Source organism: Pelodiscus sinensis, chromosome 21 (assembly GCF_052426305.1).
Source record: "Pelodiscus sinensis isolate ZL-2025 chromosome 21, ASM5242630v1, whole genome shotgun sequence".
NCBI classification, from domain to species: domain Eukaryota; kingdom Metazoa; phylum Chordata; order Testudines; family Trionychidae; genus Pelodiscus; species Pelodiscus sinensis.
In genome coordinates this window covers 21,293,369-21,310,977 of record NC_143072.1, presented here as the reverse complement: position 1 = coordinate 21,310,977, position 17,609 = coordinate 21,293,369, and the positions used below count along the sequence as shown (strand labels likewise).

The window sequence follows — 17,609 nt, the reverse complement described above, 5'->3', positions numbered from 1 at the left end:
ATTAAGGGTGCATCTACAAAGCAGGGCTAAACTCAAAATAATCTATGCAACTTGAGTTACGCTAACTACGTAGCTTACGTCGAAATAGTTTATTTCGGATTTGGGCATGAATACGCAGCACTTATTTTGAAACAGAGCACTCTACCTCTGACCTTCCTGCAACCTTTGTTGTACAAAGATTGAGGGGTCAGAGTAAGAAGTCCTCCGGCTCAACATTATGTCAAAATAACTGTGTAGACACGGACAATGTTATTTCGGAATAATGTCAGTTTTTCCGAAATAACGCTGCTGTGTAGACATAGCCTAAGGTACCTCCGTTCCTTCTCTACCCACCAGAGTATCAGGCTCCAAGCAGGGGAAGGAGGGACAGAGTGTAGCACCCACGGGGACCACTCCAAGGAGAAGAAAGAGTTACTCACCTTGTGCTGGTTTATTGAATGTGCCGAATAACAAAGCTTATTGCTGTGCCCCCACCCCCTACCAGAAGATCTGGCTCCTAGCAGTGTGAGGCAGGCTGAGGGGGAAGGAGGCACCGGCTGATAACATCAGATGGCAGTGGCAGATGTCAGAAGCCCCACAACAGCCAGCTGGACTGGCAGGAGTCAGGCACAGGTGCCGGAAGACACAGCAGGGGGCGATGCCGGTTAAAGTTTTCTGGTTAACAGAGTGAAAGATAACAAAGCTTTCACTGTACTACCCCAACAGAGAACTGATCCCTTGCCAAAGGAAGACCCAAACTCTAATTTGATATAGCCCAGACAAGTCCAATGCCACACAAATCACGCATGTGCCTCTATACAACTTTCAGTAAATATACTTACCTGTTCAAATACATTCATCAAAAACAAGTTCAAACAAGTTATGTTACAGAAAATCTTTAGCTAAGATCAGTGTAATTCTCTGTACATTATTCTAACTTGCTTGTTCAAAACTCTCTTAAGATCATCAGTACTACTACAGCTCTACTATATTTCTTAGCTCAATATCTTAGTGACCCCTAATGTTTGTTTCCTGTAATACACATGACGAACAAAGCACAGTGCTTTTCTGAAAGATTTAAAACACTCACTTTTTGTATAAGAGTGCAAGAATACTTTCAAGTTTTCATTGCACACAAAAATATTTTGCATGGAGAATTCTTGTAGTTCATACTGGAACTTCTTTGCTCAAGAAGTAAACAACTATACACTTCTTTTTTGTTTTAAGTTCAAAGACAAATATGCAGCAGCATCCAAATGCTCCATTCACAATAAAATCATGAATATGAAAAACAACTGTAGTTCCTCAGAAAATCTAAAATAATATGCTAATTCTCCAATTCCACATGAAGTACTGTAGGTATATTAGGGTTACTTATTTTACCCCCACAACTGCTGGCTCTTAGCTTTCAGAACAAGGGGTTTTTTTTCTTCCTCTTTAACAGGAAAGATATAAATTTTGAGAAACATTCCAGTTCTGTCTCCCCCTGTAAAACCAAATTGCCAGTGCTTAACACAGCTCCCAAGATGGTGTGCAGAAGTACTTTCACAGAGAAAATGAAATTCCATTTCATTTCCTAAAAGGTAGCCTGCAGCATAAAAACTACTCTCTTTCACACCCAGGGAGTGATGCAAGAGAAATACCTTCCAGAAGGCACTATATTCTACAAAGAAGAGGAATTTCATCCAGTAAGCTCACTGGATTTATTTTGAAGTACAAAGTATTGGACACACTAGATTTTGACTTATGAATTTTATCACATACAGTATTAAATTTTTTTTCCTCAGTTCAAGAAATTTGGAGAAAATTTCCCAAATTAAGTCCATGTGCTCAAACCATTCTAAAACGCAAATTGCATGCTGCGTATGACAGAGTAAAATCAAACCCATATGCGCATAGAGACTTTAATAAAATTAAAATTGCAAATCATGTACATGACAGACAGACAGTGTGATTGTAAAACGCTATTAATATTGTCATGCTTCTTTTTGTGAGAAGTGTAAATCCTTTTCATAATTTTTCATGTAATAGTTGAATTTACCCTTCCTCCTTAGGGTGGACTTCCCCCTCTCATATTTATGTGATGCTAGAAGATTTACACGGCGTTATTCGGATCTTTAACTTGACTGATTTTTGTTTTTTAGAAAATAAAATAAATGGCCTGCGGGCTGTCCGTGGGGGGAAGAGAAGGGGTGGAAGAGAGCGAGCCAGCAGTGGCCTCCCCACAGCTTGCAGGCTGTTGGGGGAGAGGGAGGGGAGACTCCAGGGACCGGCCCAGGCCTCCAGCAGCCCCTCCCCCTGCAGGCTGTCTGGGGGAAAGGGAGAGTGAGGCTCTGGGGGCTAGCTATGGCCTCTAGCGGCCTACCCCCTGAAGCCTGCTGTCTTCAGAGGGAGCTTGCCTGGGTGGTACTGAAGGGCCAAGGGCTCCCCGGCACTGTTTTAGGGCTGGGAGGTCACTTACCTGCTTCTTTGCACAGCCCAGGCCCCAGCTGGCCAGTGTCTTACTGGTGCGGCAGTCCCTAGTGGTCACTCTGCAGTATAGTGCACCCTGCACTTGCTGCCCCCAATAGTGACTGTGAGTATTGCATCCCTTCTCTCTCTGCGCCCTCCTTTTCCATGTCCTACCAAACAGTCCCATTCCCAGCACTACCTGTTTTCCTGGCACAACCAAACACTGACTTCACTTTAAGTTAGGGTCAGAGGAAACTGCATACTGAATTTGGTGGCCATAGAACTTATCGTTCAGGAGGAGTTCTTGAAATAATGGACTCAGAGACAGATACAGAAATCTCTAAAATATATAAATCTAAACTCACTGCTCTGTAATGTTACACCCTTCTCCAAGTCAGTCTGAAAATTACTGTTACAGTAAGTGTACAAATTAAAAAAAAACAAACCACAATATCCAATTTAAAAGTTAGGTACAAGTTGCACCTCTGGAACTCTCTGATCCAGCAACATCCATGGTCTAGAAGGACCATGGATATTCCAAGATCAGAGTATCCTGGCGTGCTGTCGGAGGGCGGGGTTGGGAGCCCGGCGTTGTGCGGGAGGAGAGGGGGCAGGAAGCAATGCACAGCGCAACGGAGCTGCAGGGAGGAAAGGGGGGAACCTGGGAAGCCTGATGTACAACTCAGCAGGGCTGCGAGGGGACTGGGAAGCCTGGCCTGTGGCTCCGTTAGGACGCTGGAGGGACTGGGAAGCTGGAGGGGGCGGGGAGGGAGGGCAGCGAGTGACAGCAGCAGAGGGGGCCAGAAAAATTCCTCATCCAGGACCAATCAGGTCCCAAGGGTGCCAGACCAGGGAGGTCCAACCGTTAGTTTAATTTAAGAGCGTGAGTGACACCAAATATTAAGTTAAACCATTTTAAAAGCACAACATATGTTGCATCCTTGTACTGTTTAGTTTAAAGTAATATAGTCTTTTATAAAAATTAGATATGGCATAAAATCAGTATCTTGTTTTCTGAAGACAGAGTTACTATGTACTTACAGGTATGCTCCAGATCTGTATTCCATCACTGTACCCAATCATTAGTAGCAAGGGTGGCTCATTGCCAGTGCTATGTATCTCATGAAACTCCATGTTCCTTGATGTATCTACATTGGATTTAAAAATTCAAAACAAACATTAGGTCAGGATAAATTATAGTTAATGTCTGATATACTGGACATTTTTCTAAATCCCTATTATAACTTTTAATCCTTAACTCCTGTGACTGAAAAAATAAGTGGAAAATGTTCCCTGAGACAAAAAAAAAAAAAAGCAGCTCCATAATTTTATTTTAGAGAATACAAAATACCAGTTTAGAGGGAGTGATAACGGGACACTTCCTACACAACATAAGAAAAGAGGTATCTGGCATGCCAACCTTCTGTAATTATTAGCACACAATCAAGTTATTTTTCTATAAGCACCATGAAAGTCTGGAAATGTGCCTCTTTGCAGTTCACTGTTACTACCCTGAAACCAAATGTACAAAATCTACGCCATCTACAGTACTCTGCTAATTGAGAGATTACATAGCAACAGGAACTATTAGTGCCTTTAGAAGGAACAAGTGTACTGCACAGAGAAAAGAGAGTAATCAGTGATTTCTTCTTCAGTACTTCTTCAGAAATACTTTGTCTGTTTAGGTAGAGACAAGTCATTTTACTGAGTAAAAACAATCAGCTATAAGCAACATTACTGCCATTTCATGTTATGCTATCATTTGCATAAATCAGAAGACAAAGGAGCAACAAACTAATAATTAGAGCAAAGATTACACTTATGTAGCACTTTGATGAGCAAAGCTTTTTAAACATACTAGCCAGTCCTTACAACACCCTCTGAAAAAAGTAATTCCCATAAAAATATGATGGTACTAAAGTAAATATATCAAGACAAACTCAAATACAGGCAGTCCCCGAGTTACACGGATCTGACTTATGTTACGAACGGGGCTTTTCTCGCCCCGGAGGACTGGAGCGGCGGGACGCCCAGATGCGCTGCAGTCCCGCCGCCCCCGTCCTCTGGGGCGAGAAAAGCTGCTCCACATCTCCCTGGTCTGCTGGTGGGGGGGGGGGAGGGTGAAAACCTCCTCGGCGCTACTGTACCAACCTGGCAGCACCCCAGCTGCTCTGCCCCAGGCGTCCTGATTCAGCCACTGCTGGTCAGTTTCAGCAGTGGCTGAATCAGGACGCCTGGGGCAGAGCAGCTGGGGTGCTGCTGGGTTGCTCCAGTAGCGCCGAGGAGCGGTGCTACTGGAGCAACCCAGCAGCACCCCAGCTGCTCTGCCCCAGGCGTCCCCAAGTCAGCCGCTGCTGAAACTGACCAGCGCTGACTACAGGAAGCCCGAGACAGAGTTGCTCTGCCCCGAGCTTCCTGGAATCAGCCGCTGATCAGTTTCAGCAGCAGCTGACTTGGGGACGCCTGGGTTTCTTAAGTTGAATCCGTATGTAAGTCAGAACTGGCATCCAGATTCAGCCGCTGTTGAAACTGATCAGTTTCAGCAGCGGCTGACGCCAGTTCCGACTTACATACAGATTCAACTTAAGAACAAACCTACAGTCCCTATCTTGTACGTAACCCGGGGACTGCCTGTAACCAAATGCTCTTATCTTGACTAAGGCTACTCTACCCTAACATTAGCAAGCAACACAACTTTCTAAAAGTATGTAAACTTCAAGCAGAGGGAAGACCTCTTCAAAATGGTACAAGAGTGTAAGAATAATAAAATTAAACTGAAGGAAAAGTTAGGATGAATATAAAAAGTAAGAGTTAAATTGGATGTGTTACATTTTCTATTATACTGTGGCAAATGAAGGGAAGCAGTGAAAACCTCAGCAGCTGGGACATTTAAGGTACATCAAGACAGCGGCGCTATTTCAGGATACATCCGGTATCCCGAAATAGCATTTCCCGCCTCTTAGCAACAAGCGCATTACTTTGAAATATATTCAAAATAATGGGCTTGCTATTCCGACGTCCCAGGAAACCTCATTCCATGAGGATTAAGGGACTTGTCGGAATAGTCTCTCTCAAAACAAGCTACACAAATTGTGTGGCTTATTTCGAGCTACATGGCGCTGTATAGATGTACCCAAACAAATGAATGGCAAGGAAAAAGAAGCCCATTAGGAAACAATCACTCACTAGCCGTGAGCATGAGGCAGTGAGATATACAAGCTACTTTAACAGGCCTTTTTCATCTCCAACGACGATAAATTTGCCAACTAGGAATCTGCGTGCCATTCCAACAGCTACAGGTCATATAACTTGCCATTCTTACCACCATCAGAACATAAAATTCCCTATCATGTCACATCTGGGATCAGAGTAAGCCTTTACTAAGGAATAAGCAAGAGGAAACGGAGGTGGCAGTCCAAAAATAGCAAACCTCTGGAGGAGTCTCTGAAAGCTGCAACCTAGGAGTCATACTTACCACTGCTTGCCACAGCTCCCATTGGCAGGGAATAGTAAACCATGGCCACTAGGAGCTGCAGGGGGGCAGTGCCTTTGGATGGATGGTCAACATCAGCAAAATGTCTCGTGACCCCCAATCAGATGACCCCTGATGGGCGGCATGTGGCCTACAAGCCCTCCACTGCTAATGCAAATTATTAACAGCCCCATATGGGAAAGCAGGAAGTTTGGTTCATTCAAGCAATTGGTCCTATGGCCCTCATTCATCTCAAACTGAAATGCCATCATGAGGTTCCAAGTCAGTGTTCTTCAACAGCCTCCAACAGGGGCAAATGAGAACATATTCCGTTCTTCTTCCTCAGCGAGATCAAGGGGGATTGAGTTAGGTTACTGCTCGTCTGCCTTGACAGCTCTATTGCTAGGCAACACAAAAGTCTATTATGACACTGCAGCCAATGCAGCATGAGTGCATGAAGCCACCGGGAAAGCTACTCAGGCAATTCAGGCTACAAACTTACAAGTACTTGGACTACACTCAGTCCTGTATTTTGTTTTCAACTGATCTTGATAGTGAGGGGCCCAGGGGCTTTGCTCTGGAATTTGCTTATCTCATTATCCCTACAAAACCAGAATTTGCTCACCTTCAAAGCACATTTCAAGAAATTTGCCAAGTAAAGGCCTGTCTATTCCCTCAGGATTTGACAAAAGAGCAATTCATTCTTGGTTAGTAAGGAGAAGTAAAAGGAGTTCTGTTTGAACCAACTCTTGTCTGTTTGTGTTCTCGCTCTTGCTCTGTCTTATATAATATAGTTGTGCTAGTTTAAAAACTACTCAATATGGCCCCAAAGATACAACACTAAAACAGAAATAAGATGAAACCATACCATTTAAGTCTGCATTTTCAAATCTGACCCAAACTATTTTTTCTTTTTCTTCTGTTGGTGGACTACCACTGTAGGCCTACACAAAAAAAGATAGAAAGAAATAAAAGGATAACGTTTATTTTACACTCTGTATATAGTACATCAGAAAACACAAAGAAAACAAGAACTGTTTGTGACGTAGTTGGGGACAGGATTCACTCTGTTTTCTTCATTGTGTTGTATGTGATTCTACTGTCCTGTGCTGTTCGGTAGTAACTCTGTGTGTGCATGCGTGCCTCAGTTTCCTTGGGCACTGCAACACTATCTGGGAAGAGGGAAAGGCTGAGAATGACTCACTATGGATGTATTTTCAGTCTCTCATGACCTGAGGACCAGATGACAGCGGATGATAGCTTGGGCCCAGGAAACTGAACAAAGGAGCAGGTGGGGCTGCCTAGAGGGCTAGGACCAGTTGCCGGAGGTGTGAGTTTAGTTTTCCAGCTGGCTTAGGGAGGAAGGAGTCTAGCAGGCCTGGGGAGCTGAGCCCTCCATCCCCAAGATGGATTGTACTGACTGCTCCTGGTTCCTGTAACAAGTCTGTGCTACACTGTGTCCCTGTCCACGAATAAACCTTCTGTTCTACTTGCTGGCTAAGTCACATCTGGCTGTTGATGGGGGTGCAGAGCCCAGTGACACTGTTGCATATATCTTACAACCTCAGTATTTCTGGGAGGTTTTCAGTTTTCCTGGTAAACACATTCAAATCTTTAAGGCCTGGCCTATACTAGACCAAACAAGTCATCTTAGGGTACACAACTTTAGCTACACAAAATGCATAGCTGAAGTTGGCTTACCTTAAGTTCAGCCATGTCAGCATCCACACAGCAGGAGGCTGACAGGAACACAAGCTCCCACTGGCTTCCCTTCCTCTTCGCAGCATGGGGAGTACTGGACGCCAGTGGGGGCTGCCCTCAGCATTCGATTTAGGCTTTTATATTATATGAGACCTACTAAATCGAATGCTAGAAGATCTGGAGCGTTAATCTTTTCACAAGTATAGACAGGCCCTAATAGTGTAACTGCTAAACAAAGCAAAAGTGGCAAGACATACACAACCACAGACTTTCTGGGTACAGGGCATAAAAGCCAACTGGCTCCTAAGAAATATAAATCTACTATTAAATTAGTCAGAACAGAAGACAGTTGTTTTATAATCCTTGATTTTGCCAGCTTATTCTACTTAAAAACAGTTTAAATAGAGAATTTTTAGAGAGAGGAATGTTTATTCTTTTAATTCCTTTTTTACCCCTTAAAAACTTTGAGTAAGGCTGGAAAAAAAAAATCAAAGCTTTTCTTTCCTATGAAGCTCATTCCTATTGCAATATTTTAATAACACACACAATGATTTTAATACAGCCAGCATATTTAAGTTTGAAAGAGAATGCACTGTAACTCAAACAAAGCAGATCTATACTTTAGTTAGCTTTATTCTACGGATTCCTCTAAAGAGATGAGATACAAAGAGAAATTGGAATGAAGCTTTTTGATGTTTCTAGACACCCTAAATTTAACAGTTCTCAGGAGAAACTGCAGTAATCAGAATATGAGTCACATAAGAACAGCCATACTGGGACAGACCAAAGATCCATCTAGCCCAATAATCCTGTCTGCCGACAGTGGCCAATACCAGAGGAAGGGAACACAACAGGTAATCCTCACATGATCCCTCTCCTGTCATCCTGTCGCAATGGGAATGCCATCGTTTCTAACTGAATTATTTCAAGATACTCTGCAGTACTTTGGATTAAGTATGAAAAGAACTTGTATAATCATTGTGTGCATGTTGGACAAGGAATAATATGCACACCAGGGGCTCGTCTACACTGGCCCCTTTTCCGGAAGGGGCATGTAAATTTCACCAGTCGTCGTAGGGAAATCCGCGGGGGATTTAAATATCCCCCGCGGCATTTAAATAAAAATGTCCGCCGCTTTTTTCCGGCTTTTAAAAAAGCCGGAAAAGAGCGTCTACACTGGCCCCGATCCTCCGGAAAAAGTAGGAATAAGACCCTCCGGAAAAGGGCACTTTTTCCGGAGGATCGGGGCCAGTGTAGACGCTCTTTTCCGGCTTTTTTAAAAGCCGGAAAAAAGCGGCGGACATTTTTATTTAAATGCCGCGGGGGATATTTAAATCCCCCGCGGATTTCCCTACGACGACTGGTGAAATTTACATGCCCCTTCCGGAAAAGGGGCCAGTGTAGACGTAGCCAAAGTATAAATAAAAATGAGTGTTGGTATTATTTTTCAAAACAAAGTATGTTCCATGCTCAAAAGGCAAGCAGGCTTGTAAAATATACTAAGAGTGCATCTTTTTAACTATGGAGAAAAAATATCTGAGGATAAGAACAGGTTAAAACACAACAATTCTTTCAATCAAAGTTTGACTATCCTTACTTATAAACTGTAGCTTGAATCGCAACATGAAAAAATGCATTTGGCAAATTACTAGAAGCGAGTGGGAAACTTTTCCTTACCAGAGTCTGGGTGTGCCAATTTCTTTTTTAAAAAGACACTTTTAGCTTGTATCTACTATAGATTTGAGAGAGTTTGTATCTGTCTGCTCATTCAAGAACTCCTAAATGGTAAGTCCTAGGGCCACCAAATTTGGTATGCAATTTAATCTTATCACAACTAAAACCAAGGTCAGGGTTTGGTTGTGCCAGTTACATAGTATGTGCCTGGAATGGGAGTGCTTCTTATAAAACCATACAGAAAAGAGAGACAGTCACCAGGCAGGGTAAAGGGACTGGCTTGCCCCGCTACCACTCCACCCAGGACTGCCGCAGCCCCGAGCCACCCCCACCCAGGAGCCCTTTAGAGAGGCTAGGGGGGTGGGAGGAGCTGAAGCTTCTCACCCCCATGGTTCATACAGGAACACCGCGGGCTGGGAACGAGCGGAAAGTGCACCGTTTGCTGCATTCTTCACTCTGGCTGGTATCTGCAGGTGGCGGATAAACCTGGACCTGCCCCAGCTATACCCACTGGAACTGAAGTGACCACTGAGTGGTACTTCTCACCTGGCCCCAAGCTGCTACAGTGAGAGGGCTAGGGCAGTCCTTTCTCCCCAGGGCTATCTGTGTACTGAACCATTCATCCTCAGCCCCACCCCAGAGCAATGATTTAAATGAAGAAAAACAAAAATTACTGGGTAAATCTTCTAGTAATTTACTAAAATCAACTTCCAGCTAAGAATCAGCACAACGTTCCTACTCTGCAGGGCTCGACAAATAATATAATCTACTCGCCACGGGCAAGTAGATTGTAACCCGGAAGAGCCGGGTTCGGGCGATCTGTGCATGTGCAGAATAATCTGCGCATGCGCAGATCGCCGGACAGCGTGGCTGGCGAGGGGGGGCTCACTGCGGTTCAGCAAGTCCTGCTAATCTGAGTGTACATGTGAACAGTCACAGTTATGCTGCTACTGTACACAGCTTTCCCAAATACCAGGAGCATGAAATGAACCACACACTGATCAGTTTCTGCCTGCTATTTATGACCTCCTGGCAGCAGTGAAGTAACCACGGCCTTAATACATTTCCCAGTTATTTGGTAAAACTAGAAGCAACAAAGCTCAAAAGGGCCAGGACTATCCTTAGGGGGAAAAGACTTAAGAAATGGAGCATGGGAGGAAAAAGAAGAGCGGCAGATTCATATGTTCCTCCCCCTTCACACCTCAAAGGCATCTGATTTTCCAACAGTACACACTTTCTGAAACCAAGGCCCTTTTAGGGTACGTCTACACAGCACGCTAATTTCAAAATAAGCTATTCCGGATTTTTTTTTCAGAAATAGCTTATTTTGAAATAGTACGTGTACACTACAGGGAAGCCTCAAAATGACTTTGAGGCAGGATTCCCTAATGTGGATGTGCTACCTCGAATTAGAGCCCCAGGAGGCACTGGGGAGTAATTACTTTGAATGGCTGTGGAGAGGATCTATTTCGAAATAGCAGCAGTGGAGCATCCACACTACTGCTATTGCAAAGTAGCTATTTCGGAATAAGCATTATTCCTCGTAGAATGAGATTTACAGATTTCAAAATAAGCCATTCATTATTTCGAAATAATTTCAAAATAACAAAATTGCTGTGTAGATGGTCGCGTTGTTATTTTGAAATAACTGTGCTGGGTAGAAATACCCTCATGGTGTCTAAAATGGGTGACTTTTTTTTTTTTTTTGAAGGACTCAAAATTACCAGTCACTTTTTCAAACGTTGGTCTTTGTTGTGTGTGTAAATTGGACCAAAATATCACTAGCTGCTACTTACCTGTATGTATTACTAGCACTGTGAAAAAAGTGGTAGGTTTTGTTTATTTGGTTTTTAGTCTCTGTGAAATGGTTTACACTCACCTGTGGCACGACATCTTGAAGAAATGTAACAACACTTTCCATATATGACTGTTCCCTGGAAGAGAAGTGTTTAATTACTATGAGAGTCTAAATAGACATAAAAACATTAATTATTACATAGCACTGGGGAAAAATGATGACAGCTAGGACTTGGTTTAGATTATCTGCAAACTAATGATTAGCAGTTCATTGGTTGATAACTTTACAGAAAATTCTATTTGTCTACAAGAGTGTTTCTCAACCCGTGGTATGAGTACCCTTAAGAATATTCGAGAGATGTCTGGGGGATATGCCCACACAACTGAAATTTGGAGAAAACTGAATTTTTGTGTTAAGTTGTACAGCACTTTATTATTTTTGTACTTTTTACACCCAAAAATGTCATCGCCTGCCCGGTTACGATTAAGTTGTTTAAACAAATGTGTTGCAGTGGTAGAAAAAAAACTGTATGTGCCTGAAAACTGTAGGTACTTTTTTTTTTTTTTTTTTTTTTTTTTTTTAAAGAGGTACTTTTTAAAGAGGTACTTTATTAAAAAAAAAAAGGTTGAGAAACACTGATCTACAAGATCATTAAAATATAATTCATGTTTATGTATAACAGTCTTTACAGGGTGGTAATGTCTTCATTTCATAAATGTGTGCTGATGCTTTCCAAAGTATAACTTTAATGAGTAAACCAAGCCAGCATGCTTTGGAAATGTTTTGTTCAGTGTATGCGCACTAAGCCTCTTGAAACAAAATTAAGCAATGGAGAATAGACAGGATGCTGAAGGCTAAGAACTTCTGAGAGAATTTCTTCTTTGATGTGATTATTTTTAAAAAAGCTTTGAAACTTCAACAACTGGTTAATTAAAAATTAATTAGATGTATGTCTCAAGCTAGCTTCTCTGCTGTATAGAATTTCTCTGTTTTTTGTGGATTGTTAAAATGTTCTGCTACTTTTTGATAACTAGTAATTCAAAATGAGGACAGGATGTTCAGATTTGAAGCAAGCTACCCAAAGAATTCAGTTCTGAGATAAAAGTGAGTGATGTACCTATATTTGAGATGTGAACAGTGGGAAAACATAACCTGAAAAATAAATTACCACACAAAAAGCACATAAATAAGAAAAGTGCTACAAAAATATCTGATTCATTACTGTTTTGCCAGAGCACAAGCTCACTCCAAAGAACAGAACTGCATTTGCCAAAATGCAAAATTTCTTCCACAAGCTTCTCTTCCTTTCCATGGAAGCTTAGGTTGCAAAGACCCCCGTTGCTTATGCAACTCAAGAGTTACAGGAACAGCTGCATTTTATTTACTCCTGCTACAATCAAGTGAATCCTGAGATCTAAATAGACAGCCATCCCCATCATTGCCACTGTTCATGTTTTGTCAGCTCTTATAAATAAAATACAAGTTGCCCAAACACACAAGACACATCAATGCAATGCCATAGCATAAAAAATATTCAGCAGCATAATGCCACCACTGAGAAAAATTCACCTATTTTGCTACTAAGGTTATTATGACAGGCAAAGGCAAGACTACAAAAGTTTCCTAGTGATTAATTGAGAATGTCCACTATACCATACCTTCACATGTCAATGGGGAAACTTACGGGCTGTGTCTACATTGGCGCGATCTTGCGCCAAAGCGCCCGCTTTTGCGCAAAAACATGCTGTCTACACTGGCGGGGAGTTCTTGCGAAAGAACACTCACGTTCTAATGTGTGAAATCAGTGCTTCTTGCGCAAGAACTATGATGCTCCCGTTCAGGAATAAGCCCTCTTGTGCAACTGTTCTTGCGCAAGAGGCCAGTGTAGACAGGAAACATGAATTTCTTGCACAAGAAAGCCCGATGGCTAAAATGGCCATCGGAGCTTTCTTGCGCAAGAACATAAGAACATAACATAAGAACATAAGAACAGCATACTGGGTCAGACCAAAGGTCCATCTAGCCCAGTATCCTGTCTGCCGACAGTGGCCAGCACCAGGTGCCCCAGAGAGGGTGGACCAAAGACAATGATCAAGAGATTTGTCTCCTGCCATCCCTCTCCAGCCTCTGACAAACAGAGGCCAAGGACACCATTTTATCCCCTGGCTAATAGCCTTTTATGGACCTAACCTCCATGACATTATCTAGCTTCTCTTTAAACTCTATTATAGTCCTAGCCTTCACAGCCTCCTCTGGCAAGAGAGCGTATACACTGGCACGGATGCTCTTGCGCAAAGGTACATGCCAGTGTAGACGCTCTCTTGCGCAAATACTTTAACGCAAGAACTCTTGTGTTAAAGAGTATTTGCGCAAGATCATACCAATGTATGCATAGCCACGGAGACTTGGCAAAGGCAGGAAAGTCTATTACGTGTGATGTTTTGGAGGGACATGTGTAAGTAACTACATAGGATTTTTTAACCTTCACTTTGTCTCCTCTGTTCTCCTGAATGAGTACACTGAAATCCACAACAGGATCTTTATATCATTCAATATAATAAAGCAGAAAGAGACAGCAGTAGAAAAAAAGTCTACAAATGCACAAGTTTAAGTCTAAGCACAAGTTTGTTAACATTTAGTTATATTCAGCATAGAGTTTGTTTAGCAAGCACAAAATGTTTTGCAATCTTTCCTTGTTTATTTAAAAAGTGTTCTAACATCTACCCTGTAACTTGTAAGGCGAACATTTTGGCCTACCAATCTCATATGTATCCCTTTCAAAGAAAATGATTGGTGTGTATAATCTTGTAAATCTGGAGAGATTTAGTTTGTTTTGCTGGAAAATACTGAGCTCGATAAAACTGTGCTGTTTGTGACAGGAAGTTGCTGCTTTTTTGAGGGGACCTCATTAGTGCTATGCTCTTGTTGTAAAGGAACATACAAGAGATTTTAAACAAAGGTAACAGGATATCATCTAAAACATGCTTACGTGACAGCCTGTGGACGAACCACAACTCCCCCAGTACATCGGCTAGGGCGGCGAGGAGATTCTGTTGCCATCGTTGCTCTGCAGATACCTATGGCAGTAGATTTTTTTTAAACAAAATATTTCCCAATAAATGATTATGCATGTCACTAAATTTCTCTAGGATGACTAAGTTCTTCAGAAGAAGGAAGCATTCCCTCTGATACATCTAAATCACTATGCCTACCTGTGATACTTTTTAAATAACTCTCTGCCTTGGTCAATCTACACTTGGGGGTTGGGGGGGGAGTAAGGAGAAAAAATCTTGCATGATAAACTTGAGTTTTATTCCGAGAAACTATGTATTATGTAAACTGCACACATTACCAACATCTTAGGAAAATACATAACTACAAATGTTATCTATATCTATACATATTAACTTCATTATCTTGAGACACTCACTGTGAAGAATACACACAAATTACAGAAACAACTTTTAATCCCATTAAATATGCTCTTGGGAAATAAGACATTCAGTAAGTAATCACAGTGGAGGGGGCTAAAACAAATGCATAAGATGTCATGGACAATTCAGATCAGTTCTATTGGGTAGACATACACAACAGATTAATCCACAGGGCAAAAGGCATGGATCAGAAACCAATAATTATGACAGGTCCTAACCATGGCCCACAACAACTTCTACCATCCAATTTGCAATCAAGTTTAAAAAAAAAAAACACAGTAGGATCCAGGTCACTGCAACCACATTACCCAAGGTAACAGTCATTATTTAGTGTTGCAAAAATGTGTATCATCTTTTATACAGAAACTAAACACTTGAGATGAGATCCTGATACTACTGACTGCAGTGGGGTCAGGATTTCATCTATGCTCCAAGAATTTTATGATTTCACCCACTTGTGAGTCCCAAATCGCCACCCAATGACTAAGGCGCACCAGACCAGTACCATTTGTCTTCCTCCTCCTTACTCAGGTGCCTAATTTTTCCCTGTCTCTCCCCTCTATCGTATCCCCCCCCCTCTCCTCATCCCCTTCCCAAACCCTTCCCCTTGTTCCCCTAAGCCCCCCCTATCCTGACACCCCTCCCCCTTCTTCTTCCTCCCCTCTCCTCCTTTCCTAGACCCTTCCCCTCCCTCTCCTGTCTCCATCCTGGCTGTTTCCCTTCCTTCCTATCCCCGTAGCCCCTCCTCATCCTCTTCTGCCTCTCCTCCCCCCACCTCTGCCCCTTCCTCCCCCAGACCCTGCTCCACCCCCTCCCCAGCCCTGCTCCTTCCTCACCTGCCCCACCCCCCTCCCACCTCCTGCCCATTCCTCCCCTACCCACACTCCCTTCTCCCCTCCATGCCCCTCCCTCCTCCTCCCTTCCCATCTCTCCCCTCCCCCTCTTACCTGCTGCGTTGCTCCTTCGCCCTGGCTCCTCACTGACAGTGTTTGGGAACCTCTCGGGGACCGTCACCCAGCACACGCTTACGCCAGCACCCAATCAGCACGCGGGCGAGGCAGGGCCTGCTGTCCACTCACCCAATCCCTGTGTCCCGTATGGAGCCGTGGGCGGGACTCGGATGACACGATGGTAGCTTGCACCCGCTTACTGGGCAGACTAGGTTGAGAAAACAGAGCGCAGCCTGGGCCCCGGTTTAAGCTTTGTTTACATCTAGATCTCGCGAGAGCCGCCGCGAGACAGCTCGCCTCCGCCTCCACCGCGCACGTGCCCGGAGTCAAAACCCAGGCTCACGCCAGTCACGGACGCGCGGCCAATCAGAACGAAGACATTCAACCCTCCCCCGCCCACATCCAGGCGCTCGAAGCCTAGGTTACCGGCCGCTTCGTCCTTATGTAATCCCGGAAGTCAACCGGAAGGGGCCGGAATTGAAAACAGGGCCGCGGCCGGCAACTCCCCAGGAAGGTCCGTTTGTCTCCAGCCCGCAGCGGGTAGACGCCGCCCCCTTGAGGGAGGGGGAGGGGAGGCACCTCAGGGAGGCGGTGGAAACGGGCTAGAACTGGCCGGGGGGGCGGTAAACGGCGGAGGCTTCTCAGAAGGGGGCGGGTCGACAGCGAGGCCAGGCGGAGAGGGCCCGCGATCGGGGCTAAGGCAAGCGAGGCCTGGGGGGCGGGGCCTGGCTGCGGGAGGGGGCGGGGCCTGGGGAGGCCTGGCTGCGGGAGGGGCGGGGCCTGGGGAGGCCTGGCTGCGGGAGGGGCGGGGCCTGGCTGCGGGAGGGGGCGGGGCCTGGGGAGGCCTGGCTGCGGGAGGGGGCGGGGCCTGGCTGCGGGAGGGGGCGGGGCCTGGGGAGGCCTGGCTGCGGGAGGGGGCGGGGCCGGGCTGCGGGAGGGGGCGGGGCCTGGGGAGGCCTGGCTGCGGGAGGGGGCGGGGCCTGGCTGCAGGACACCGACCAGGTCTGTGCTAAAGGGAGCCGGCTGGCCGGGCGCTGCCCGTTGACAGAGCCGCATCGAACGCTTGTTTGGGGGAGAGTTGGGAACAGCCTCACCGGCTACTACAGGATGGGGCCACCCCAGGCCGGGCTTGAACCCGTGGCCCCCAACGGAGGGAGCCCTGGCGCACCCCGCTGAATGGAGGCAGCCCAACGAACTGGACCCTGGGAGGCCAAAAAAAAAAAAAACCCCATCACTTAGCAAGATAGGCTGGGGTGAAAGCAGAGCTAAGATGGCCACGGAGCTGCAGCTGGCCCTGCTCGGGGGAATCGGATTAGAAGAGAGAGCTCATTCCCCCTTCCATAAATACATTCTGGAATCACCATCTCGGGGAATGTGCTGTGTGTAAAAAGAAACAAAAAACCAGACAAGCACTAGCGTCCGAGGATAGATGAGACCGGTGTGGGTTTTGCCCAAAGCGCATACTATATATATTTTTGTTAGTCTCTAAGGTGCCATAGGACTGCTCATTTTTACAGAAACAGGTTATGCACAGAACAAGCCCTTGCATCTCCTTCCCTTACAGTTACAAGATGACTGCAGCTCTTGTAGAGCCACCTGTCACCAATAAGGAAACTCATACTGTAATCACCCAGGACCCCACCACAAATTTCCATCATCTAGAAAGATTCAACAATGTGATTACTAATGTATAGCAGTGGTTACAAGAGGGAATGTTAGGCCCTTGCCAGGAAAACAGGAACCATAACTGGAGAGAGGTTAAATACTAAAGAAGAAAGAACAAGTATATTCATTGACCAGCCTTACCTGCTATGCTAAGAGGTACTGGGCCTGTAGGTACAAAGCTCTTTGAGATTGAGTATAAGCATGCCCTGCAATTGACAATTGTCAGGAAAATTTAATCAGAAGCTCTCTAAGATAAAAAGGGATTGTTAACTAAAAATGTTAATGGGTAGCTGGTTAAAAAGTTATTTGGTAAGCATCACCCTTAATAGGGAGGGAGCCACATCTCCCCGTTCCCCCCCCCCCCACCACCACCACCACCACCAAAACACATTGCACCAGCAAACAGCCAAGCTGGAGTAGCCCCTACCATTGATGGGGGCTGCTCTAGCCTACCCCCCTTTAGTCAGTTAATCAAAGAGTCAGTA

The 17,609-nt window shown here is 44.7% G+C and overlaps 1 protein-coding gene across 11 annotated transcripts in view; it reads right to left on the bottom strand.

Moving 5' to 3' along the window:
- Window positions 1-16,124, bottom strand: part of BCAS3 (BCAS3 microtubule associated cell migration factor) — a 590,230-nt gene extending 574,106 nt beyond the window's left edge. For 5 of the 11 annotated variants that reach the window (XM_014581354.4, XM_014581355.4, XM_025179224.3 and 2 more), the window contains exons 1-5: window positions 15,457-16,124; window positions 14,065-14,152; window positions 11,157-11,211; window positions 6,771-6,846; window positions 3,472-3,578 (exon numbers count right to left, since the gene is read on the bottom strand). In XM_014581354.4, the coding sequence (XP_014436840.1) occupies window positions 3,472-3,578; window positions 6,771-6,846; window positions 11,157-11,211; window positions 14,065-14,135 (309 nt within the window). In that variant the 5' untranslated portion in view covers window positions 14,136-14,152; window positions 15,457-16,124. Of the gene's footprint in view, window positions 1-3,471; window positions 3,579-6,770; window positions 6,847-11,156; window positions 11,212-14,064; window positions 14,153-14,964; window positions 15,072-15,456 lie in introns of those variants that run through there. The other 6 variants (XM_075904719.2, XM_075904717.2, XM_075904715.2 and 3 more) reach the window with 6 other exon arrangements.
- Between the last annotated feature and the right edge of the window lie 1,485 nt (window positions 16,125-17,609).